The sequence below is a fragment of the Rhinoderma darwinii genome, unplaced genomic scaffold (genome assembly GCF_050947455.1).
Source record: "Rhinoderma darwinii isolate aRhiDar2 unplaced genomic scaffold, aRhiDar2.hap1 Scaffold_2965, whole genome shotgun sequence".
NCBI classification, from domain to species: domain Eukaryota; kingdom Metazoa; phylum Chordata; class Amphibia; order Anura; family Rhinodermatidae; genus Rhinoderma; species Rhinoderma darwinii.
The window spans coordinates 1,929-26,840 of record NW_027463239.1 but is presented as its reverse complement, the minus strand read 5'-3'; the positions used below and the strand labels follow the sequence as shown (position 1 = coordinate 26,840).

At 55.4% G+C, this 24,912-nt stretch overlaps 1 protein-coding gene across 1 annotated transcript; it reads left to right on the top strand.

Moving 5' to 3' along the window:
• The first annotated feature begins 513 nt into the window (after window positions 1–513).
• On the top strand, window positions 514–24,653 carry LOC142703900 (exportin-2-like). Its single transcript, XM_075848254.1, is given in 27 exon segments — window positions 514–624; window positions 900–959; window positions 1,359–1,454; window positions 1,799–1,941; window positions 4,201–4,302; window positions 4,417–4,562; window positions 4,635–4,725; window positions 4,831–4,938; window positions 5,173–5,265; window positions 5,336–5,503; window positions 7,962–8,091; window positions 8,770–8,835; window positions 9,114–9,316; window positions 9,449–9,533; window positions 9,653–9,714; window positions 9,862–10,001; window positions 10,152–10,255; window positions 10,586–10,683; window positions 10,752–10,902; window positions 17,572–17,780; window positions 18,351–18,448; window positions 20,389–20,474; window positions 21,205–21,286; window positions 23,621–23,767; window positions 24,258–24,310; window positions 24,313–24,488; window positions 24,564–24,653. Coding segments are annotated over 25 exon segments (2,916 nt in total). The 5' UTR covers window positions 514–624; window positions 900–959; window positions 1,359–1,369.
• The last annotated feature ends 259 nt before the right edge of the window (window positions 24,654–24,912 follow it).

Below are 24,912 nucleotides of genomic sequence, written 5' to 3'. Positions count from 1 at the left end.
CCCCCCCCCCTCTCTTTGACGCTTGTCTCCCCCCCCTCTCTCTTTGACGCTTGTCTCCCCCCCCTCTCTCTTTGACGCTTGTCTCCCCCCCCTCTCTCTTTGACGCTTGTCTCCCCCCCCCCCCCTCTTTTTGACGCTTGTCTCCCTCCTCCTCTCACCCCCCCCCCCTTTCTACTTATGCCAGGTGTGAGGAGTAGATGAGAACTGCGCCACGAGGGGTTAACTTCTCCTGCATTTAGGGGGCGGGAGCCTCCAGTGATTGTCAACCAAACTCTGCTGCAGCTCCTCCCCCTGCATTGCTCTGATTGGCCGCTCCTTCACTTCCCTTTGGGCCAGCGCGCTGTCACTCCGGGGTGTCTGGCCTTTGCTTGGCTGTGACGGGGGCTTCACATGGAGGCCCGGGAGGTTTCCTGCAGGAGGAGCAGACTCTTGTGTCCCAGCAGACCTGTGTGGTGAGTGTGGACTATGGTGGGGGGAGGTGCTGCAGTGTGCCCTCACCGCTGCTCCGTGCCCCTCCTCCAGTCCGGCATCTGATCATCCGGCTCTTGTTTCTAGAGCTGCAATGAGGACATTCACTGACAGCCGCAGAGTTAGGTGCTGGATTATGGGATGCTCATAGTACAGGTCAGGCTGGTGCCGCCGGGGGTGACACTATAGAGAGCCTCTCTGGGGGACGTTGGTTGCGGTCCTGTGATGCATGTGCCCCCGTGGCTCCTGTATGGTCCGGTCTTGGTTGTGGGGCGGGCTGGGTTGTCATCGGGCGGCATGTCGTTCCTCCAGGTATGGAGCCGGTTCAGTGTCGGGATGTGTAGTCCGGCGGCGTGTAAGGGATGTCTGCAGGTGCTGGACGCCTCCTGTCATACATGCAGCTTCTTATAACCGGCTTCTATTTCCTGCAGGTAGCAGTTTTACTACTAAGATTTCAGCAGAATAAGGAGCAGAGTTCATCAGGAGTGAAGGTGAGTGAGATCTGCTCCTCTAGAGATCACCACTTCATGCTTTAATATTCAGGAGGGGGCGATGTGGAGCAGGTCATTAAAGGGCCATACACAGCAAATATCTCATCCCAATAATCGATCCCATGGAAACAACACGTTTCTGTACATTCCCGATCAGAGATCGTCACATCGCGACCGCCGCCGTGACGCCATAAACTCCTACAATCTGATCTCATCCTGGAGCTGGCTGTGAATGATTTCCTCACCATTTTTAAGATCTGATTGCTGTCAGTGAATGGAGATATTGACTACTTAGATGGTGAATCCTGTCCTGACTTAGTCCTGCTTGCATTGCTGCATGGCTTGTTACTGTATCATACTATTATATATGACTTTGTCTCTGATCTGCCTGTGTTTTAGGTTTTCTTACCATGGAGCTGAGTGACGCCAACCTGCAGGCCCTGACCGAGTATCTAAGAAAAACGCTGGACCCCGACCCCGCAGTGCGCCGGCCAGGTATGTCCAGGGTGTGAGACGGGCGGCATGCCTAGCCTGATACTTAGGAGAGCAGACCCCACGTGCCGGGAGATTCCCAGTCGCTCCCCAGGGCTCGTGCTTATTTTCCCCAGGGTGCTTTGCCTGTAAGACTCCCGGAGGAGAACCAGTACCTGCCATTCTAAGACAGAGCTGCTGACTGGCTGAGAGGTCATGTGATACACCATGTGACTCCACAGAACCAGGAAGTGTTTACGTCAGCCCCTCCCATGGGTGTAGCCGTGCCCCCCTGTCCTGCTCTATGGGGGGTGTCGCTGATCGTAGTGGACGCTCTCCGCTTCTCTTTATACTTTTTCTCCATTTAGCTGAAAAATATCTGGAATCTGTGGAAGGGAATCCGAACTATCCGCTGCTGCTGCTCACCCTGCTGGAGCGCTCCCAGGACACCGTCATCAAAGTGTGCTCGTCCGTCACCTTCAAGAACTACATCAAGAGGAACTGGAGGCTGGTAAGTGCCACGTCTACCCCAGCAGTAGCGCGCCGATTATCAGACGTACAGTCTCACTGGCTGCCGGTGCCTGTACGGGACGATCGCTGCCGCCGGTGCCTGTACGGGACGATCGCTGCCGCCGGTGCCTGTACGGGACGATCGCTGCCGCCGGTGCCTGTACGGGACGATCGCTGCCGCCGGTGCCTGTACGGGACGATCGCTGCCGCCGGTGCCTGTACGGGACGATCGCTGCCGCCGGTGCCTGTACGGGACGATCGCTGCCGCCGGTGCCTGTACGGGACGATCGCTGCCGCCGGTGCCTGTACGGGACGATCGCTGCCGCCGGTGCCTGTACGGGACGATCGCTGCCGCCGGTGCCTGTACGGGACGATCGCTGCCGCCGGTGCCTGTACGGGACGATCGCTGCCGCCGGTGCCTGTACGGGACGATCGCTGCCGCCGGTGCCTGTACGGGACGATCGCTGCCGCCGGTGCCTGTACGGGACGATCGCTGCCGCCGGTGCCTGTACGGGACGATCGCTGCCGCCGGTGCCTGTACGGGACGATCGCTGCCGCCGGTGCCTGTACGGGACGATCGCTGCCGCCGGTGCCTGTACGGGACGATCGCTGCCGCCGGTGCCTGTACGGGACGATCGCTGCCGCCGGTGCCTGTACGGGACGATCGCTGCCGCCGGTGCCTGTACGGGACGATCGCTGCCGCCGGTGCCTGTACGGGACGATCGCTGCCGCCGGTGCCTGTACGGGACGATCGCTGCCGCCGGTGCCTGTACGGGACGATCGCTGCCGCCGGTGCCTGTACGGGACGATCGCTGCCGCCGGTGCCTGTACGGGACGATCGCTGCCGCCGGTGCCTGTACGGGACAATCGCTGCCGCCGGTGCCTGTACGGGACGATCGCTGCCGCCGGTGCCTGTACGGGACGATCGCTGCCGCCGGTGCCTGTACGGGACGATCGCTGCCGCCGGTGCCTGTACGGGACGATCGCTGCCGCCGGTGCCTGTACGGGACGATCGCTGCCGCCGGTGCCTGTACGGGACGATCGCTGCCGCCGGTGCCTGTACGGGACGATCGCTGCCGCCGGTGCCTGTACGGGACGATCGCTGCCGCCGGTGCCTGTACGGGACGATCGCTGCCGCCGGTGCCTGTACGGGACGATCGCTGCCGCCGGTGCCTGTACGGGACGATCGCTGCCGCCGGTGCCTGTACGGGACGATCGCTGCCGCCGGTGCCTGTACGGGACGATCGCTGCCGCCGGTGCCTGTACGGGACGATCGCTGCCGCCGGTGCCTGTACGGGACGATCGCTGCCGCCGGTGCCTGTACGGGACGATCGCTGCCGCCGGTGCCTGTACGGGACGATCGCTGCCGCCGGTGACTGTACGGGACGATCGCTGCCGCCGGTGACTGTACGGGACGATCGCTGCCGCCGGTGACTGTACGGGACGATCGCTGCCGCCGGTGCCTGTACGGGACGATCGCTGACTGTACGGGACGATCGCTGCCGCCGGTGACTGTACGGGACGATCGCTGCCGCCGGTGACTGTACGGGACGATCGCTGCCGCCGGTGACTGTACGGGACGATCGCTGCCGCCGGTGACTGTACGGGACGATCGCTGCCGCCGGTGACTGTACGGGACGATCGCTGCCGCCGGTGACTGTACGGGACGATCGCTGCCGCCGCTGACTGTACGGGACGACCGCTGCCGCCGCTGACTGTACGGGACGACCGCTGCCGCCGCTGACTGTACGGGACGACCGCTGCCGCCGCTGACTGTACGGGACGACCGCTGCCGCCGCTGACTGTACGGGACGACCGCTGCCGCCGCTGACTGTACGGGACGACCGCTGCCGCCGGTGACTGTACGGGACGACCGCTGCCGCCGGTGACTGTACGGGACGACCGCTGCCGCCGGTGACTGTACGGGACGACCGCTGCCGCCGGTGACTGTACGGGACGACCGCTGCCGCCGGTGACTGTACGGGACGACCGCTGCCGCCGGTGACTGTACGGGACGACCGCTGCCGCCGGTGACTGTACGGGACGACCGCTGCCGCCGGTGACTGTACGGGACGACCGCTGCCGCCGGTGACTGTACGGGACGACCGCTGCCGCCGGTGACTGTACGGGACGACCGCTGCCGCCGGTGACTGTACGGGACGACCGCTGCCGCCGGTGACTGTACGGGACGACCGCTGCCGCCGGTGACTGTACGGGACGACCGCTGCCGCCGGTGACTGTAACTATTTCTTCTGTTCAGATTGAAGATGAGCCAAACAAGATCTGTGATGCGGACCGTGCGGCCATTAAAGCCAACATCGTGAACCTCATGTTAAGCAGCCCTGAGCAGATCCAGAAGCAGGTGTAGTAGAGCTGTCGTGTGTCGTGTGCCGTGCCGTGTCGTGTGCCGTGCCGTGTGTGATGTTTCCCATGATGCAGCATCCTCTAATCTCCGCCATTGCTGCCTCTTCTGTAGCTGAGTGACGCCATCAGCATCATCGGCCGTGAAGATTTCCCTCAGAAATGGCCGGATCTGTTGACTGAGATGGTAAACCGTTTCCAGAGTGGAGATTTCCATGTTATCAATGGCGTCCTGCACACGGCTCATTCCCTGTTCAAGAGGTATGGAGACGAGCGGCTGCCTGCGCCCCTGATCTTCTAGAGACCGCTGCTGATGTCTTCTCCTTGTGACAGGTACCGCCATGAATTCAAGTCCAGCGAGCTGTGGACGGAGATAAAACTAGTGCTGGACACCTTTGCTTTACCTCTCACCACCCTCTTCCAGGTAAGGCGTCTGTTCTCCCTGTATCCTCAGCCGCCCGCTGGATGTACACTGTGACGCACACTGCAGCTCTGATGAACATGGACTCTCCGCTCACTTCTCTTCCAGGCAACCATTGGTCTGTGCAATACTCATGCAAATGATGTCAGCGCTTTAAAAGTCCTCTTCTCCTCTCTCATTCTGATCGCCAAGTTGTTTTACAGCCTCAATTTCCAGGTATTGATTATAATGGTAGTGCTGGGTGTAATGTGTGCGCCGCGAGGGGGTCTCGTGCTGCGGAGGAGGATCACATTACATGCGGGTACTGGTGATTTCCCTGTGAGGTGTCCAGACGGGATCGGTTACCGTTGCTGCAGCAGAATGGCTCCTATTATGGGGGATCTCTGGGGGGTTTTCCTCTCGTCCCCTCGATCTCTTCCTGTTGTCCGTCTTATTTTCCTGTCTTTTTAGGATCTCCCGGAGTTCTTTGAAGATAACATGGAGACCTGGATGACCAACTTCCACAGCCTCCTGACCCTGGACAACAAGTTACTCCAGACAGAAGTGAGTCGTGTCTGTGGCGTCTCCGCTGCGCTCGTGGATCAGGTGACGTGACCCCCGTCTTGTGTTACAGGATGAGGAGGAGGCCGGATTGCTGGAGTTGTTAAAGTCACAAATCTGCGACAACGCTGCTTTATACGCACAGAAGTACGATGAAGAATTCCAGGTCTACCTGCCGCGCTTCGTCACTGCCATCTGGAACCTACTGGTGACCACCGGTCAGGAGGTCAAATACGACTTGGTAAGACGCCCCCTATTCCCGTGAGACGCGGCATCTGGTGAAATGCTCTTGTTTCAGATTTTTGATGTGGAGGAACAGCTTTGTGTGTGGCCTGTGTCATGTCTACTCTACACACACACACACACTGCTCCGAAACGCGTAAAATTTCATGAGTATTAAACCCTTAGGCTAAGTTCACACTACAGTTACTAAACGGCAGAGGAAGAGCGGAACGAAATGTTATACGGAGAGCACGGGTTCCGTTATAATTACCATTGATTTGAATGGTACTTCTTTTGATGCGGTTGGTCTCTGTTTGGCCGGATTCACACGAGTGTTTTTGGTCAGTGATATACAGTCCGTATTTTGGCCGCAAGTCCCGGAGCGAACACAGTGCAGGGAGCCGGGCTCCTATCATCATAGTTATGTACGACGCTAGGAGTCCCTGCCTCTCTGCAGGACAACTGTCCCGTACTGAAAACATGATTACAGCGAGGCCGGGACTCCTAGCGTCGTACATAACTATGATGATAGGAGTCCGGCTCCCTGCACTGTGCTCGCTCCGGGACTTGCGGCCAAAATACGGACTGTATATCACTGACCAAAAACACTCGTGTGAATGCGGCCTTATGTGTCCTGGGGGGACAAGTACAAAAAAAAGTTCACTGTTTGTAAACCTATAAATTAATTGATATAACTAAAAGCTAAAAAAACAACAACCTTCCTTTACTAATAAAAAAAAAATGACCATAATCTGTATCGCTGCGTCCGTGAAAGTCTGAACTAGTAAAAGATTCCGTTATTTGACCCGCCGGATGATCACGTTATGGGGAAAAATCACATTGTAAGCTGAGATATATAATGGTATGTAAAGCGATCAAAAAAATCACATGACGTCTGTAGAATGACCCATAAAACCTACAGCTCATCCCGCAGAAAACAAATCCCCAGACGACTGTATCCGGGTTGGTGTATGGGGTGTGTTGCCGTGGTGTCTGGGTAGGTGTATGGGGTGTGTTGCGGTGGTGTCTGGGTAGGTGTATGGGGTGTGTTGCGGTGGTGTCTGGGTAGGTGTATGGGGTGTGTTGCGGTGGTGTCCTGGTAGGTGTAAGGGGTGTGTTGCCGTGGTGTATGGGGTGTGTTGCGGTGGTGTCCGGGTAGGTGTATGTGGTGTCTGGGTAGGTGTATGGGGTGTGTTGCGGTGGTGTCTGGGTAGGTGTATGGGGTGTGTTGCGGTGGTGTCTGGGTAGGTGTATGGGGTGTGTTGCCGTGGTGTCTGGGTAGGTGTATGGGGTGTGTTGCCGTGGTGTCTGGGTAGGTGTATGGGGTGTGTTGCCGTGGTGTCTGGGTAGGTGTATGGGGTGTGTTGCCGTGGTGTCTGGGTAGGTGTATGGGGTGTGTTGCCGTGGTGTCTGGGTAGGTGTATGGGGTGTGTTGCCGTGGTGTCTGGGTAGGTGTATGGGGTGTGTTGCCGTGGTGTCCGGGTAGGTGTATGGGGTGTGTTGCCGTGGTGTCCGGGTAGGTGTATGGGGTGTGTTGCCGTGGGGTCCGGGTAGGTGTATGGGGTGTGTTGCCGTGGGGTCCGGGTAGGTGTATGGGGTGTGTTGCGGTGGTGTCCGGGTAGGTGTATGGGGTGTGTTGCGGTGGGGTCCGGGTAGGTGTATTGCGGTGGGGTCCGGGTAGGTGTATGGGGTGTGTTGCGGTGGTGTCCGGGTAGGTGTATGGGGTGTGTTGCCGTGGGGTCCGGGTAGGTGTATGGGGTGTGTTGCCGTGGGGTCCTGGTAGGTGTATGGGGTGTGTTGCGGTGGGGTCCGGGTAGGTGTATGGGGTGTGTTGCGGTGGGGTCCGGGTAGGTGTATTGCGGTGGGGTCCGGGTAGGTGTATGGGGTGTGTTGCCGTGGGGTCCTGGTAGGTGTATGGGGTGTGTTGCGGTGGGGTCCGGGTAGGTGTATGGGGTGTGTTGCGGTGGGGTCCTGGTAGGTGTATGGGGTGTGTTGCGGTGGGGTCCTGGTAGGTGTATTGCGGTGGGGTCCGGGTAGGTGTATTGCGGTGGGGTCCGGGTAGGTGTATGGGGTGTGTTGCGGTGGGGTCCTGGTAGGTGTATGGGGTGTGTTGCGGTGGGGTCCTGGTAGGTGTATTGCGGTGGGGTCCGGGTAGGTGTATGGGGTGTGTTTTGGTGGGGTCCGGGTAGGTGTATGGGGTGTGTTTTGGTGGGGTCCGGGTAGGTGTATGGGGTGTGTTGCGGTGGGGTCCGGGTAGGTGTATGGGGTGTGTTGCGGTGGTGTCTGGGTAGGTGTATGGGGTGTGTTGCGGTGGTATACGGGTATGTGTATAGGGTTTATCACTGTACTGTATATAGTGCTCTTGTCTTCTGGCTTTAGTTTAATAAGATTTGTATACATTGAGTGAGGTGTCGGGGGAGGCGGTGATATCTATATGTTGTGTTTTATTTGCGCTGTCCCTGTTTTTGTCCCTGTAGCTGGTCAGTAATGCCATCCAGTTCCTGGCATCGGTGTGCGAGCGCCCGCACTATAAGAACCTGTTTGAGGATCCCAACACCTTGACCAGTATCTGTGAGAAAGTGATTGTCCCCAACATGGAGTTCAGAGGTAGGGACCTGGTCCTGAGCGCGGCTCCTGCCGCCTCCATGTCTCGTCTCCGGTCTCGTCTTCGGTCTCGTCTTCGGTCTCGTCTCCGGTCTCGTCTCTTCGGTCTCGTCTTCGGTCTCGTCTCGTCTTCGGTCTCGTCTCGTCTTCGGTCTCGTCTCGTCTTCGGTCTCGTCTCGTCTTCGGTCTCGTCTCGTCTTCGGTCTCGTCTCGTCTTCGGTCTCGTCTCGTCTTCGGTCTCGTCTCCGGTCTCGTCTCGTCTCCGGTCTCGTCTCGTCTCCGGTCTCGTCTCGTCTTCGGTCTCGTCTCTTCGTCTCGTCTTCGGTCTCGTCTCTTCGTCTCGTCTTCGGTCTCGTCTCTTCGTCTCGTCTCTTCGTCTCGTCTTCGGTCTCGTCTCTTCGTCTCGTCTTCGGTCTCGTCTCTTCGTCTCGTCTTCGGTCTCGTCTCTTCGTCTCGTCTTCGGTCTCGTCTCTTCGTCTCGTCTTCGGTCTCGTCTCTTCGTCTCGTCTTCGGTCTCGTCTCTTCGTCTCGTCTTCGGTCTCTTCGTCTCGTCTTCGGTCTCTTCGTCTCGTCTTCGGTCTCTTCGTCTCGTCTTCGGTCTCTTCGTCTCGTCTTCGGTCTCTTCGTCTCGTCTTCGGTCTCTTCGTCTCGTCTTCGGTCTCATTGTCTCTTCTGTTGCAGCTGCTGATGAAGAAGCGTTTGAGGACAATTCTGAGGAATATATCCGGAGGGATCTGGAGGGATCTGGTAATGTGGACGTTTATTTCCAGTGTTCTGGATGTGGTTGGTGCAGGTGTAATGAGCCGGGTCGTAGAGGGGCCGCGTGGGGTAATCGGGTCTTATTCACAAATAGTTAAAGGTAAAACCAAAGGTTATTAGTGAAATCTTTCCGGATTGGCCGCCGTCCCTTGCTTTGTCCCAGACTCCTTTATTCTGACCCCATGATACATCTTCCTGGCTTGTGGGCAGACTTCTCATATTCGTGCGGTTCTTTTGGTCACGTTTCTTCTTTTCGCTTCTTCCAGACATTGACACCAGACGCCGAGCCGCTTGTGACCTCGTCCGGGGTTTGTGCAAGTTTTTTGAGGGTCCGGTCACCAATATCTTCTCGTGTTATGTGAATTCCATGCTCCAGGAATATGCCAAGAACCCGAGTGTTAACTGGAAGCACAAGGACGCTGCCATCTACCTGGTGACGTCGCTGGCATCCAAGGCGCAGACCCAGAAGGTGTGACTGATCCCTCCTGGTCCCGCAGCTGTGGCTCGGTGCACCTGGTGTATAATATGGGAGGGTTAGGGTCAGTAATGATGAGCCGTCCCCGTCCCCCCCTGGGTACTCACTAGTGTCTCCTCTTTACAGCACGGGATAACACAAGCCAATGAGCTCGTCAACCTAACCGAATTCTTCATCAATCACATCCTCCCGGATCTCAAGTCTGCAAACAGTGAGTAATGAGTGTGACCGGGTTCTAGACGGTCAGTGTGGCGAGTGGCGTGCGTGCGGCGTGCGTGCTACATGAGGGGCGGCCTCGCTCGGTTTCATGCTGAGGTTTTCTTTTTCCAGTTAATGAGTTTCCTGTGCTGAAAGCGGACGGGATCAAGTACATCATGTTCTTCAGGAATCAGGTACGGAGGCTCGTCATGGCGTCACTCCGGTATTATCTGAGCCTTCATGTCGTGGATGTGCTGCCCCAGTTATTACACCTTCTCATCCCTGACCTATAATAAGCGGGTGTCACCTGCGGGCGAGCTCATGTCTTCTGTATATTACAGGTTCCCAAAGATCAGCTGCTGCTGGCGGTTCCTCTACTGATCTCTCACCTGCAGGCAGAAAGCATTGTGGTTCACACGTACGCAGCGCACGCCCTGGAGAGGGTGTTCACTATGAGAGGAGGAGCAGCGAACGCCACCCTGTAAGATCCAGCTGCTACCGACTGTGCAAGATGCGGTGTCTTGTGGGGCGCGCGGGGTCTTGTGGGGCGCTCTGTGTCTTGTGGGGCGCGCGGGGTCTCCTTGTACAGTGTGTTTTCTTTTCCCTGATCATGATGTGTCTGTCTCCTCAGTATCTCGGCCTCGGACATGTTACCGTACGCAGAACTTCTCCTGTCCAACCTGTTCAAAGCGCTGTCGTTACCCGGCTCCTCGGAGAATGAGTACATCATGAAGGGTAACGATCCCGCCTTCTCTCTGCTTTGTTGCCTTCGTTCCTTCACGTTTGTGGTTTTGTGACTGGTTATTGCAGTTCCTGTTCATCCAGCAGTGGGAAGTAATAGACATGTTGTACGTCCACACGCTGCGGTCAGTTCTGGAGCTGCGATCCCTGACGTACTTGTCATTTCACTCCACATTTCTGAGGGTTTTACCTATTTCTGCTATAAGGGGATTGGAGGGATGATTTGGGTCCATGCCCCTCACATCAGTCCAGCAGGGTCCCGTACAGGGTCACTGACCTCACAGCGGCCTCCTCCTGACCTGTTCCATTTTCTTTTTTTGTCAGCGATCATGAGGAGCTTCTCCCTGCTGCAGGAGGCCGTCATCCCGTACATCCCGTCAGTCATCCCACAGCTGACGCAGAAGCTGCTGACCGTCAGTAAGGTGCGTGCGCGGCTCTTACCGTGCCGGGGCCGCTCGTCCTCTGTACTTAGCTTTTATCTCTCTTCTAGAATCCCAGCAAGCCGCACTTCAACCATTACCTGTTTGAGTCCATCTGCTTGTCGATCAGGATCACGTGTAGATCTAACCCGGCCGCGGTTGCCAGCTTTGAAGAGGCGCTGTTCCTGGTGTTCACCGAGATCCTCCAGAGTGATGTACAAGGTGGGTGTTACATGATGACCGTACGTAGTGATCCCGGCAGCCTCGTCATCTCTCCTAGAGGCGTCTCCTCCTGACACTGATGTTAAAGGGAAGGGGTCGTGACATTATTATTTTTTTATTTATCATATTGCTTTTAATATATTGACATACATTTTATTTGTGTTGTACTTTTAACTTTTTTCTCTCTTTTTCTTCTCTACGGAGGCTGCCATTTTTTTTCCATCTCTGTATGTGTTGATTAACGCCACATACAGAGATGGAATACGGCACATCAGCCCCATAGAGTGCGAACGGGACCCGTTCCATCCACTATAGTGTACGCCGTCTGTGTGGGAACTGCGCATGCGCCGCTCCCACACAGTCCAAAAGGAAGGTCTTCGGCAGAGCGACATCCGGCGCCATTTTCATGTGGACCGGAAGCCGCGGCCGGACAGTAAGATGACGACTTCCGGGCGCGGCTTCCGGCCATATGTTCAAGGCAGCGAAGACGCAAGGAATGTTCGTGTGATACGGTCTGCTGAGCCCTGTATCTAATCCTCCTACACTGGGCAGTCGCTCAGAAAATGGCGGCACACAGTGTAGGAGGTTTGAACATTCAACCCCCTCTTTCTCCTGGCACTAGCCAGAATAAGGGAGGGGGGATTGTGTGAGGACACTGGAGCGAGTGTGTCTACCCCAAATTTGCAGCATAAATCAATGAGGTTGCTTTACCACATGCAATGCTGCAATTTTTGGTACTGCTCCCTCTAGTGGCCAGCACATGGAAATGTTATAAATTTGAATCTGATTTATAATATTTCCTGACTTGTGAAAAAATGAAACCAACGTGTAATCCCTCACATAATAATTGTTTAACTGAAAAAAATATATCTATTTTCTAGCGACTCCTTCCCTTTAAACAGCCGGTCCGGTCTTCAAGCTTAAATGTTGTATATGAAATAGTTCTTCTACTTTCTGTTAGACTGGCAAAGCATGAAAGCCGCACCTCGCCACGTTCCAGCAGTTACCCCATTATACATCCACAGACATTAATATGGGGCTGTTCCCCTCTTTGCAGTAAATCATCTTCCCCTCTTCTGGGGTTTCTACAAGATTTTGGAGTCTGTGGGAATTTTTGCCCATCCATCCAGAAGATAATTTGTGAGGTCAGACACTGATTTTGGGGGAGGGGGCCGGGCTCGTTATCTCCGTTCTATTTCATTATAAAGGTGTTGGTTGGGGTTGAGGTCAGGACTGTGTGCGGCCGGTCAAGTTCTTCTACACCAAAGTCCCCCGACCAACCCACAGGCCACCGACCAGCCAACCATATCTATATGGACCTGGGGCGCAGTCATGAGGAACAGAAAAGACCGAACCCCAAACTGGTCCCACAAAGTCAGAAGTTATTGGAAAAATGAAGATTTCCCTTCACTGGAGTGAAGAGGCCGCCTTACCCCTCCCCCAACAAACTTTACAGCGGGCACGATGCAGTCAGGCGGGTAACGATCTCCTGGCATCACCAAACCCAGACCCATCATCAGATCCCAGATAGAGAAGCGTCACTCCGCCGACCATGCCAGACAGAGCAGCGTCACTCCGCCGACCACGCCACATGTTGTGAAGCGTCACTCCGCCGACCACGCCAGACAGAGCAGCGTCACCCCGGAGAACACGTTTCCACTGCTCCAGAGTCCAGTGGCGGCTTTACACCCCTCCATCTGATGCTTGGCATTGTGCTTGGTGATGTACGGCTGGCATGCAGATGCTCGGCCCCCGTGCCATGAAGCTCGCGGGCACAGTGTGGATGTTAATACCAGAGGAGGTCTGTACTCTGCAGTTATGGAGTCAGCGGAGTGTTGGTGACTTTTCTGCACTTGCTCCTCAGCACTCGGCCCCCCCTCTGTAACTTTACGTGGTCTGCACTTCGTGGCTGAGTTGCTGCGGTTCCTTCCACTTTACAATAATATCAGTCACAGATGATGATGGAAGATCCAGGAGGGGAGACATTTCCAGAACTGACGTGTTCCCCCGGTGACGTCCTAATACAGGGCAGCGCTGGAGGTCACTGATCTCTCTACAACGACCCGTCCTACCACTAATGTCTGGAACGTGACCGCAGGGCGAGCGCTGGATTTTCTCCATGTATTGTATGTTGGGACACGTCTATGACTTCATGTTACCTTTTTTGATATATTTGTCACCACATACATCACTTCCATTATCTTTCACACTGACTTACCAGATAGTAGCGTAATGTCAGTCTGATTGGTGGACCGACTACTGGTATATACTGCTGCCACTATGAGGCGGGCCCCTCCGGCCGTGCCTGGCCCCTCCTTGCTATGTTACTTTTTTATTTTTATCCTTTTTTTCCTTGTAACGGGCGCTGGTGACCCCCTCCTACTTTCCCCAGCATGTGGCGGGCGCTCGGTGTTTTATCATACTGTTGTCCCCCTGCAATGCTGAGCTCCTCTGTCGCCCACCAGCCAAAGGTTTGTCTCGCTGTTACTCCGCACCAGTGTCCCACCTTATCACAGCTGACACAGGGGAGACTTCACTGCGGGTTCTACATATTGGGGATGAAGTGGACTCCAGGACAGGTGAGTAGTGTGTGCCACAACCCCCCGCCATGGTCTCCTGCGAAGCTTCTCACCCACAGCCTTGCCAGTTTGAGACACCTCTCAACTTGGGTGCCGTGCGCCTGGGGCATTTTTGGCGCATGTTGTGTCTTGTGCAGCCTGTGGCGCTCTCCTCTCCTCTTCCTGGTACTAATTTATTGGCATGCACTAGAATGTCGCTCCTGGCGGGCCATGGTCGCTTCTCTAGGGGTTTTCTTTGTCAGGGCCATGATCACACCCCCCAAGCCCCCCCAAAAAATCCCCAGTTGCCAGACCACGATTTCCCCTATGGTGGCCGCTATCTTTTTTTGCTCCTTTCCTCCTGGCCAGTGAGTCGGTGGCAGCGGTCACACACCTCATCACGGGAACTCTCCAGGGCGCTGCTGATGTTGGTGCTGGGACCGTGTTGTTCAGAAACAGGATCTGCCTTGGCACCCCCTTCAGTCCTAAACCCTCCTGACACTGATCTAGTCTTTTACTCTAGGGGACGCGAACTCCAGGCGGCCATTACACCCGTCTAAGTGAGGGTCAGCCCTGCCTCTTGCAGTATATGGAGCGGTTTCATCCTCATTTAGTTTTTTGACCGCTGTAATAACCAAGCAATGTGGTGACCCCTCTACAGTCATGTCAAACACCAGAGGAGAATCCTCCCGCCAGGGCCTAAAATACTTCACTTTGCCTGTTCCACATGTGGCCAAAAGATTTTCATGTGGTCAACGACCTCCTCCGTGCAATACGTGGCATTTTCCTGGGCAGGCGTCTGGGGACTTTCACCCTGTGGTTCAATCTTAGCAACCCCCAGCCGTGCCACGTCTAGTGCTGACCCTGAACCACTAAGGGCAACTCCCTCTCCAGGGTCGCTGGTGTTCCCTTCCAATGCCGTCCAGTTCGTGTTGGACATCTTGGTTCACCTTTCCTATCAACTCTGGGTCCTTGCCGTCCATGGCTTCACCTTGTGGCAGACCCCTAAACAGGTCAGATCTGTGCCGTCCCCACCACTCTCCGTATTCTCAGTTTGCCCTTCCAGGGGGCCACGTCTCTGTTTTACCCCCCACAGGGAGCCCTTGTTAGAGTTTGAACCTGAGAAAGTTGGATGAGAATCTTTCCCCCAAGTTGTCCGCCGCGGTCACAGACCCCTCACGTGTTACTGACGGGTTCCGCTCACCCAGTGGAGTCCATCACCTTCTGACTCCCCATTTGATCTCCTTCTCCCAGAGGAGCTGGAAAAGATCCACATATCATGAAGGAATGAGAACCTCCTGATTCACCCGACCTCTCGCCTGGACCTTGTGTATCGTTTTACGGTCATCCGATCAGCAGCTCCACCAGGGCTCTAAGAACAGACCTCCCTCCATGTCACTCGCCGCCTCGACCCTCCGGCCGCTCCGCTGAGAGAGAACACAAGGATTGGACGGTGGACCCTGCTCAGTCTCAGTACGGGGGTATAATTGTACTCTTCAAGGACGTCTGGCTTTCTCACATTTCGGATGCTGGGGTGCGGGAAGTCCTCACGATACAAGATCGCCTTTGTTCGCCTTCCACCCGACAGACTTATTGTTCCCGCTTTTCAAGTCGCGCAGTCCGACAGGTTCTACACATCATTTTTTTTTTTTTTTTTTTTTGTTAATGTCTTTGTCCAGGTCCATAATTTTTGCATGGAGTTCCTGGTGTCGGCGATGACCTCTGTGACGCTGGGGACTTTGTCGTGAGTAGACATTTCGGATGCGCACGGCCTGTCCCCATTTGCCTGTCTCACTAGTACTTTCTGCGCTTTGCGGTTCTCACCACTATCTGTTTGTGGCGCTCTTGTTCGGCCTGTGAAGAGACCTCTGGGTCTTCACAAAGATTCTCTGCGGTCATGACTCTTCTTCGTTCCCGTGGAGTTTTGGTTGTCCTCTCTCTGGACAACTTTCATTCCCCGGAGGACAATTTGACCAGCCTGCAGATCATACTGGATACCCTGGCTCATTTTGGATGGATTGTCAACCAGTCCAAATCCTGTCTGATCCCTCGTCGGAGACTCCCCTTACTGGAAATGGTGTTCGACACCACCTTGGCTCGGGTGTCCCTTCCTCCGGAGAGATTTGTCCTCTCTGCAACAGGGGGTCTGCGCCGGGGGACCTCTCTCTGCTGTTGTATGAAGGTACTGGCTACCATGCTGGCCTCCAAGGAGATCCCCTCTGCCCAGTTTCACACTCGTCCACTTCAGAGGGTGATCCTCTCCCGGTTGATCTCTAGACTGTCGAATCCTTTTCTTTGAGTCTGCTGATCTCTTCTCTGGTGGCACGCCTCATCACAACCGCTGCTTTCTCTTACTCCGCCGGCAGGTCCGTTCATTGGACGCTAGCCTTCAGGTTTGGGAAGGTTCATTCTGAAATCTCACAACTCCGGGGCCTCTGGTCTCGCCAGGAGTTAAGTCTCCCCATCAAACTTTTTAGAACTTTGAGCAATTTTCCTCTTTCCCAGTCAGGACTTTCCTTCTGTCCTGCAATTCGGTCTGAATCCAGACACACAATGTCACGGCAGTCTCCCACCTCAATCACCGAGGCGGTACCTGGAGTTTGGCGGGATTGGCGGAAGACTCTAAGATTCTGAGGTGCGTGAAGCTTCATGTTCCTGCTCCCTCGGCAGTTCACTTTCCTGGGGTGGTCATCTTGGTCACGATTAACCAAGGGGAGTGGGCTCCATCACGAGGTGTTCGTACAAGTTTGTTCCAGGTGGGACACACTGGACGTGGACTTGCTGGTGTCTCGACCCAATCTCCGGTTTGCTCTCTTCGTCGCCAGGTCTCCGACTCCCTAGGAGTACAGTCAGCAGTCCGGGGGCTCTGTGGTTTCACTTCTGCCTGATTTACATGTTACCCCGCTGCCTCTCCCGAGCTCATCCAAAGAGTCAGAGCGGAGGAGTAACCGAGGCTAGCCGCGCCGACAAGGTGGCTCTACTAGTCATTGCTCCCTGGCGCTTACTACGTGGGCACGACCTGCTCTCTCAAGGGCCCGTCTTCCACTCGAGTTTAGTCCTTTAACGGCGTGGCTCTTGACGTCGTGGTGCAGACTGCTCGGGGCTTATATTAGTTGATGATCCAAACCATGTGGAAGACTTGAGAGCCTCTTCAGCACGTGTTTATTACTCCAGTGGTGCGCGGGTCGACCTCTTTCTCCTTTTGGTATTTTCCTTGCTCTGGCTCCTCGTGCTCCTCCAGGAGGGGTCGGATTGTGGACTCGCTCTCATTGCAGACACCGGCCCTCTGTCTGTTTATCTCTTAACCGGCCTCTAATGTCCAGATCTGATGTCCGAGCACATGCAGCGCCCCCTATCGGCCTGACTTCCAGTTGGGATTTGTCTTTGGTGTTCTCGGCAATGCTTAGTTTGAGCCTCTTCAGAGACCTCTCGTTGTGCCCGCTCTCTGGTAAGGGGTGTACCTTGTGGCGGTGACTTCCTCTCGGAGGGTTTCCGAGCTGACGGATGTCTTGTCGCGCTCTGTATCGGTCTCTCCAGCACCATAGACCCGATTTTTTTTATTTTTTATTATTATTCTTTGCCCACGGTCTCATCCACCTGTTTAATGAGGATATTGTTCTTCCATCCTTTTGCTCGTCTCCGCATCATAAGGAACGCTCTATTCACAGTTTGGAATTGGTCCGTGCCTTGCGGGTCTGCCTATTGGTCACGTCCTCTTTTGACAACTAAGATTCCTTGTTCATGGTCCCAGGAAGGGCTTGGTGGCCCGTATACACCTGGACCGCTGTGTTATCCTATAATAAAGTACATGGCACGTATAAAAAACAGGTTACACAGTATATGTGTCTGAACCCTGGCCAAGCCCTACGCCGCCCCACCTTTCATCCCACATTTACAAACTGGCGCTAAATGTCACTAATGATTGACGTCCCAGCAGGTCACACGTTACTTTGGAGCAGCTTCGCTTCTTTAATTTCTCCCTGGTTTCCATATCTCTGCTTGCTGTCTGTGATCCAGCGGCTGGACGTGTTGTGCTCGTTGTTTGGTGTATTTCTAATGCCTTCCGTTGATCTTTGCTGGTTCTGTAAAATACTTTGTTTTATTTCTGTAGAGTTTATGCCGTATGTTTTCCAAGTCATGTCTCTGCTCCTGGAGATGCACAAAGACGACATCCCCACCTCCTACATGGCCTTGTTCCCGCACCTGCTGCAGCCAGTTTTGTGGGAGAGAACGGGTAATATTCCCCCTCTAGTGCGACTCCTACAAGCCTACCTGGAGAGGGGAGCGAGGGCCATCGCAGCCAACGCCGCCGATAAAATTGTGAGTAGATGTGTGACCCCCCCCCCCCCCCCACATTAATGTATGTTTGGAAAGGTGTGGCCTTTATACCCCATGTTGGAAATGTTAGTCGGGGGCGGGCACGCGTTAGTCGGGGGCGGGCACGCTGCACAATCGGGGGCGGGCACGCGTTAGTCGGGGGCGGGCACGCTGCACAATCGGGGGCGGGCACGCGTTAGTCGGGGGCGGGCACGCTGCCCAGTCGGGGGCGGGCACGCGTTAGTCGGGGGCGGGCACGCTGCACAGTCGGGGGCGGGCACGCGTTAGTCGGGGGCGGGCACGCTGCACAGTCGTGGGCTCATGTTCCGCTCTGCCGTTGGTCTGTTCTTCTTGCTGGTATTAATAGATGTCTAGATGCATCTCCGGCTGATTAGATGGCGACGCTTGAACCTGCAATGGTCCGAATTAATTTATCGGTTAAGTCCCGTCCTCCCCAATGTCCAGGACCCCCTGTATAACACCCGTCTGAGCCACTGCCTGATTGTATGGGGGGGGGGGGGGCTGCCGTGGTCTGTGCTGGCTCCACGTTCACTCTTTATCCGTCTCTTTCAGCCTGGACTCCTTGGCGTCTTTCAGAAACTCATCGCCTCCAAAGCCAACGACCACCAGGGGTTTTATTTGCTGAACAGCATTGTTGAGCACTTGCCCCCGTAAGTAACGGGCCGGGGATTTTTTTGATCAGGTTTCTGGGATGACCTCAGCTGTGATTGGCTGGATTTACGCTCGTCGCCGCTGCTTCTGCAATTTTTGCCTAAATTGTGTTTGGTTCATGACCTTAAACTGGCTGTTCAGTCCTAGGAAATTGCTGGCCAATCCTCAGGACCGACCATCGATATCTCCTCAGTCTGATTAGTGGTTCACAGTATTCTGTCTCAGGACCGTGTGCGCTGGCCGGCTCCCGTCCGTGGGAAGATACCACATGTCCGGTCTCTCCACGGATCGGAAAGTCGGGTCTTTTTCATGGACTTGATTCACCCGCTAAAGTGAAAACCGCCCCGAGTTGGTTGTGTGCAGCGTCCATTACAACCGTCTCCCATTGAGGTGAAGAGTCTGTGCTGGTGAGAAGCTCCGCTACAAGAGTCAGTCACCGTGCGAGCAGTGAGGGAAGTGAATGGAAAGCCATCGCCGTGGCCCCTCCAAAACCGCTGATTGGCCAGACCCCTGAGGATAGGCCATCGATTTCTTAGGACTGGACACCCCTTTAACCTGGTTCTGCAAGTACTGGACCTATAAAATAAGTGACTGACCACATAATACTCCAAAAACAAGTGCAAATCCCGATATCCGGAGCGGTCCCGCTGATGTGAGGTAATCGCAGCGCTCGTCTCCCAAACCGCAATCAATCCCTTCTCTTATTGGTCAAACATCCAGTAACCACGTCTGGACCCGCCACAAGTGAGGGGTCTGTGGACTGGGAGACGCGCGCTGCCGGAGCGCTGACACATCCAAGGCTTCGTTATCATGATTTCTAATGGTTTAGGGGATTCTTTACAATTGACTTTAGTTTAAAAAAATGTTTTGCTTTTGAAGCTCCCGCTCCGGTGTCGTGTATGTAGAAGCCGCATCTTTCCGTTACGTCGGCGGCACTGAGGGCCGGGCTGAGAGCGGGTCCTGCGTGTCTCTGATGTGATAGATCCAGCACTCCCCGAAGCCGTCAGTCCTGCTGACATGACGGAAAGGTTGTATGGTGCACATAGGCTTTAACTCCTTGGTAACATGCCGCATAGATTGTACGTGTCAGCCGCCAAGGGGAAGTCTGGAGCGGCTCGTGGGCGGAGCGGGTGTCCGCGGTGTTTCCGCCAGAACATCTCTGCAATGGGCGGAGCTGACGATCACTTCATTTCTGCCCGTTTAACCACTTAGATGCTGCGGTACCCAAGGCATTAGAAAGGGGGGGTCCCTGCTGCGACACGCCGTCACAATGTGCTGCTGATAGTCATGGCGGTCTGGGGGTCATTATCTGAGCCTGTCCATATAGTGCGAGTGATCTCCGGCCCAAGTCCCCAGGACGACTAATAAAAACACTAAAATACCGTTCACTCCTTTCCCCTAAAGTATTGTAAAAAATAAAATGTACCTGGCGTCGCCGCCGCGTCCATCTAAGTCCGAACTCTTCCAATATAATGTTATTTGACCCGCACGGTGATCAATAAAACCGCCCGCTCGCCCCGCAGAGAACACGCCCTCATACCGCCCTGAAGACGAAAAATAAGTTCTGCCCGAGATTTTCTTTTTTTTTTTGTCTTGGTAAAACATAAATTGCTATAAATAATTTGGCGTTGTCGTGATGATATTGTTTTGCCCTTTTCACCTCACACTGAATGTTTCCCGCTACGTTATACGGTACAATAAACGGTGCCGCAAAAATCTACAACTCAAAAACCAAAACAAACAATCCCTCGTACGGCAATATCAATGAAAAATAAAAAGGGGGGGATAAAATTAAAAACGGAAAAAAAAAATCCTGGGTCTCCAAGAGGTTAAAGCTCCCCCTCCCAGCAGCCGGAGCATCCAGTATGAGACGGGGAGGAGGGGGATGCGGCTGCAGCTTCTCCCGGTCTCTCTACATTGACCCCCTCTTCTCTTGTAGGGAGTGCGTGGACCAGTACAAGAGACAGATCTACATCGTGCTTTTCCAGCGGCTGCAGAACTCCAAAACCACAAAGTTTGTGAAGAGTAAGTTGCGCAGCACAGCCGCGCGTCTCGGGAGAACACGATGAATAACCCGCACTCTGCGCGGCCTCCAGATATCCTCCCACCCGTCTGACGTCTGGACAGACGCTCGTCCCTGCTGGGCGGTACCTGAGCCCCTCCCCCACCCGCAGAGAATTGGGCACAACTCCTCCTAATAGGACCTATGTACGGTAGCGGGTGTCATGTGACTGCGCAGCGTCAGACACGGTGGGAGAATGGAATTGGAGCTTTATTTCTATCTACTACTATCCCACATATTGAATGGACGTGTCTTTTCAGCCGTACTAACTATGTAACTATGAAGGATAAGCGGCGTTACAGAGGGAGATCAGCGCTGTGTGCCAGTAAGGCCGTCTGATTAAGCGTCACTTCCGCAAAAACACTCAGCCAAAGAGCTGTGTCTACGACCAATCCCGCGGAGAGCCGTCCTAATTTGCATACAGCGCACTATTTATACTCCAGTTGATGAGATTCCTTCGTGTTTCCCAACAAACGGCCGTCTGATGATGATCCTGATCACATGATCGTCATCTCTTAATCTGTCATTACTCCACCTTGTGGGCAGACAGTGTAAGTGCCATGAGAAGCGATGATGGGAGCTGTAGTCCTCCACATGTACCTGCTGCCCCCGCTAGAATGAATAGTTCATGTGACGGATGGTACGCGCTCCGGACGCCAGTGTATCTGTAACCACCGCTATTGTCTTTCTCAGGTTTCTTGGTCTTCCTAAATCTTTACTGCGTCAAATATGGAGCCGTCAGTCTGCAGGAAATGGTGGACAGCATTCAGCCCAAGTGAGTGTGTATCTGAGGATTGTCCGCCACGTTGTGCCTTCTACCGGGCAGTGAGCGTGTATCTGAGGATTGTCCACCACGTTGTGCCTCCTGCCGGGCAGTGAGCGTGCGTGCCTTCTACCGGGCAGTGAGTGTGTGTCTGAGGATTGACCGCCACGTTGCGCCTCCTGCCGGGCAGTGAGTGTGTGTCTGAGGATTGTCCGCCATGTTGCGCCTCCTGCCGGGCAGTGAGTGTGTGTCTGGGGATTGTCCGCCACGTTGCGCCTCCTGCCGGGCAGTGAGTGTGTATCTGAGGATTGTCCGCCACGTTGCGCCTCCTGCCGGGCAGTGAGTGTGTATCTGAGGATTGTCCGCCATGTTGCGCCTCCTGCCGGGCAGTGAGTGTGCGTGCCTTCTACCGGGCAGTGAGTGTGTGTCTGAGGATTGTCCGCCACGTTGCGCCTCCTGCCGGGCAGTGAGCGTGTATCTGAGGATTGTCCGCCACGTTGTGTCTTCTGCCGGGCAGGGAGTGTGTATCTGAGGATTGTCTGCCACGTTGCGCCTCCTGCCGGGCAGGGAGTGTGTATCTGAGGATTGTCTGCCACGTTGCGCCTCCTGCCGGGCAGGGAGTGTGTATCTGAGGATTGTCCGCCACGTTGCGCCTCCTGCCGGGCAGTGAGCGTGTATCTGAGGATTGTCCGCCACGTTGCGCCTCCTGCCGGGCAGTGAGTGTGTGTCTGGGGAATGTCCGCCATGTTGCGCCTCCTGCCGGTAAGTGAGTGTGTGTGTCTGAGGATTGTCCGTCATGTTGCACCTTCTGCCGGGCAGTGAGTGTGTGTCTGAGGATTGTCCGCCATGTTGCGCCTCCTGCCGGGCAGTGAGTGTGTGTCTGAGGATTGTCCGCCATGTTGCGCCTCCTGCCGGTAAGTGAGTGTGTGTCTGAGGATTGTCCGCCACGTTGCGCCTCCGGCCGGGCAGGGAGTGTGTATCTGAGGATTGTCTGCCACGTTGCGCCTCCTGCCGGGCAGTGAGTGTGTATCTGAGGGTTGTCCGCCACGTTGCGCCTCCTGCCGGGCAGTGAGCGTGTATCTGAGGATTGTCCGCCACGTTGCGCCTCCTGCCGGGCAGTGAGTGTGTGTCTGGGGAATGTCCGCCATGTTGCGCCTCCTGCCGGTAAGTGAGTGTGTGTCTGGGATTGTCCGCCATGTTGCGCCTCCTGCCGGGCAGTGAGTGTGCGTGCCTTCTACCGGGCAGTGAGTGTGTGTCTGAGGATTGTCCGCCACGTTGCGCCTCCTGCCGGGCAGTGAGCCTGTATCTGAGGATTGTCCGCCACGTTGCGCCTCCTGCCGGGCAGTGAGTGTGTATCTGAGGATTGTCCGTCATGTTGCACCTTCTGCCGGGCAGTGAGTGTGTGTCTGAGGATTGTCCGCCATGTTGCGCCTCCTGCCGGGCAGTGAGTGTGTATCTGAGGATTGTCCGCCATGTTGCGCCTCCTGCCGGGCAGTGAGTGTGTATCTGAGGATTGACCGCCACGTTGCGCCTCCTGCCGGGCAGTGAGTGTGTGTCTGAGGATTGTCCGTCATGTTGCACCTTCTGCCGGGCAGTGAGTGTGTATCTGAGGATTGTCCGTCATGTTGCACCTTCTGCCGGGCAGTGAGTGTGTGTCTGAGGATTGTCCGCCACATTGCGCCTCCTGCCGGGCAGTGAGTGTGTATCTGAGGATTGTCCGCCATGTTGCGCCTCCTGCCGGGCAGTGAGCGTGCGTGCCTTCTACCGGGCAGTGAGTGTGTGTCTGAGGATTGACCGCCACGTTGCGCCTCCTGCCGGGCAGTGAGTGTGTGTCTGAGGATTGTCCGCCATGTTGCGCCTCCTGCCGGGCAGTGAGCGTGTATCTGAGGATTGTCCGCCATGTTGCGCCTCCTGCCGGGCAGTGAGTGTGTATCTGAGGATTGACCGCCACGTTGCGCCTCTTGCCGGGCAGTGAGTGTGTATCTGAGGATTGTCCGCCATGTTGCGCCTCCTGCCGGGCAGTGAGCGTGTATCTGAGGATTGTCCGCCACGTTGCGCCTCCTTCCGGGCAGTGAGTGTGTATCTGAGGATTGACCGCCACGTTGCGCCTCTTGCCGGGCAGTGAGTGTGTGTCTGAGGATTGTCAGCCACGTTGCGCCTCCTGCCGGGCAGTGAGTGTGTGTCTGAGGATTGTCCGCCACGTTGCGCCTCCTGCCGGGCAGTGAGCGTGCGTCTGAGGATTGTCCGCCACGTTGCGCCTCCTGCCGGGCAGTGAGTGTGTGTCTGAGGATTGTCCGCCATGTTGCGCCTCCTGCCGGGCAGCGAGTGATCTTCCTCCTCTTACAGGATGTTTGGGATGGTTGTAGAGAAGATTATCATCCCTGAAATCCAGAAAGTATCGGGACCAATAGAGAAGAAAATCTGTGCGGTCGGCATAACCAAACTGCTGACGGAGTGCCCGCAGATGATGGACGCCGAGTACGCCAAGCTGTGGTAAGGGCCGCGCACGTGTGGAGTCTGACACTTACACGACTCTTTAGGGTCAGTTCACACACGGCTTTTTTTGGCAATGATTTTAACATGAAAACCACATCGGAACCTGAGCCAAAAAATGCCAATCCCCCCCCCCCATTGATTGATTTTAATGGGAGGCAGAGGCGGCTTTTGACCACTTGCGGGACGCAGACGAGCGCCGTCCTCTGCTGGAGCGGTTTCCACCTCGGACTGTCCATCAATCTCAATGAGAGGCAGAAAAATCAAAAACGCTGGCGTTTCAAAAATCCTAAGGACTAAAACCTTGTTGTGAACTGACCCCAGTCGTGCTGTGTGTGGGGGGGGGGGGGGGGTGAATTACCAGGGCTGGTGTCGTCCGTATACTTGACCTCGGGTTGCCCCTGGCAGGTCGGTCGGACCCCCCCAGCCTCACACTTGTTTTGCGTCATTGACACTTTGTCCTTTTCCTGGTCCCCGTTTCTCTGGTCAGGACCCCGCTACTGCAGGCTCTGATTGGTCTGTTTGAGCTGCCTGAAGATGACACCACCCGGATGATGAGCATTTCATCGACATAGAAGACACCCCGGGGTACCAGACGGCCTTCTCTCAATTGGCATTTGCTGGCAAGAAGGAGCATGATCCTATAGGAGACCTGGTCAGCAATCCCAAGCTGCTCCTGGCGCAGTCTCTCCACAAGCTGTCGGCGTCGTGTCCTGGACGGGTAAGAGCGTGCGGTGCCCCGGGGGCAGGGAGTGGCATGGGGGAGGTGTTGATGACGTGTGGTCCTGTCTCCTAGGTCCCCTCCATGATCGGCACCAGTCTGAACGCGGAGGCGCTCCAGTTCCTGCAGGGATATTTGCAGGTTGCCAGCGTGACCCTGATGTGAGCGGCCGGGTCCTGCGCGGTCCGTGTACGGGACATTAGGACGCCGTGGCCGGAGCCGGGAGGATCCACGTGGCTGTTCTGAGGCCGGAGATTCTCGTCTGTCCTTGAAATAGCGAATAATTTATTGTACAGTTGGATTTGACTTTCTTGTCGGCGGCGTCTCCACAGGTCGCACTCATCACCGTGTCGCCGTTTATCCGGTTTCCGACTCCTCTTTTTTTTTTTTTATATCTTCCGTGTATTTTTTTTCCTCTTGAACT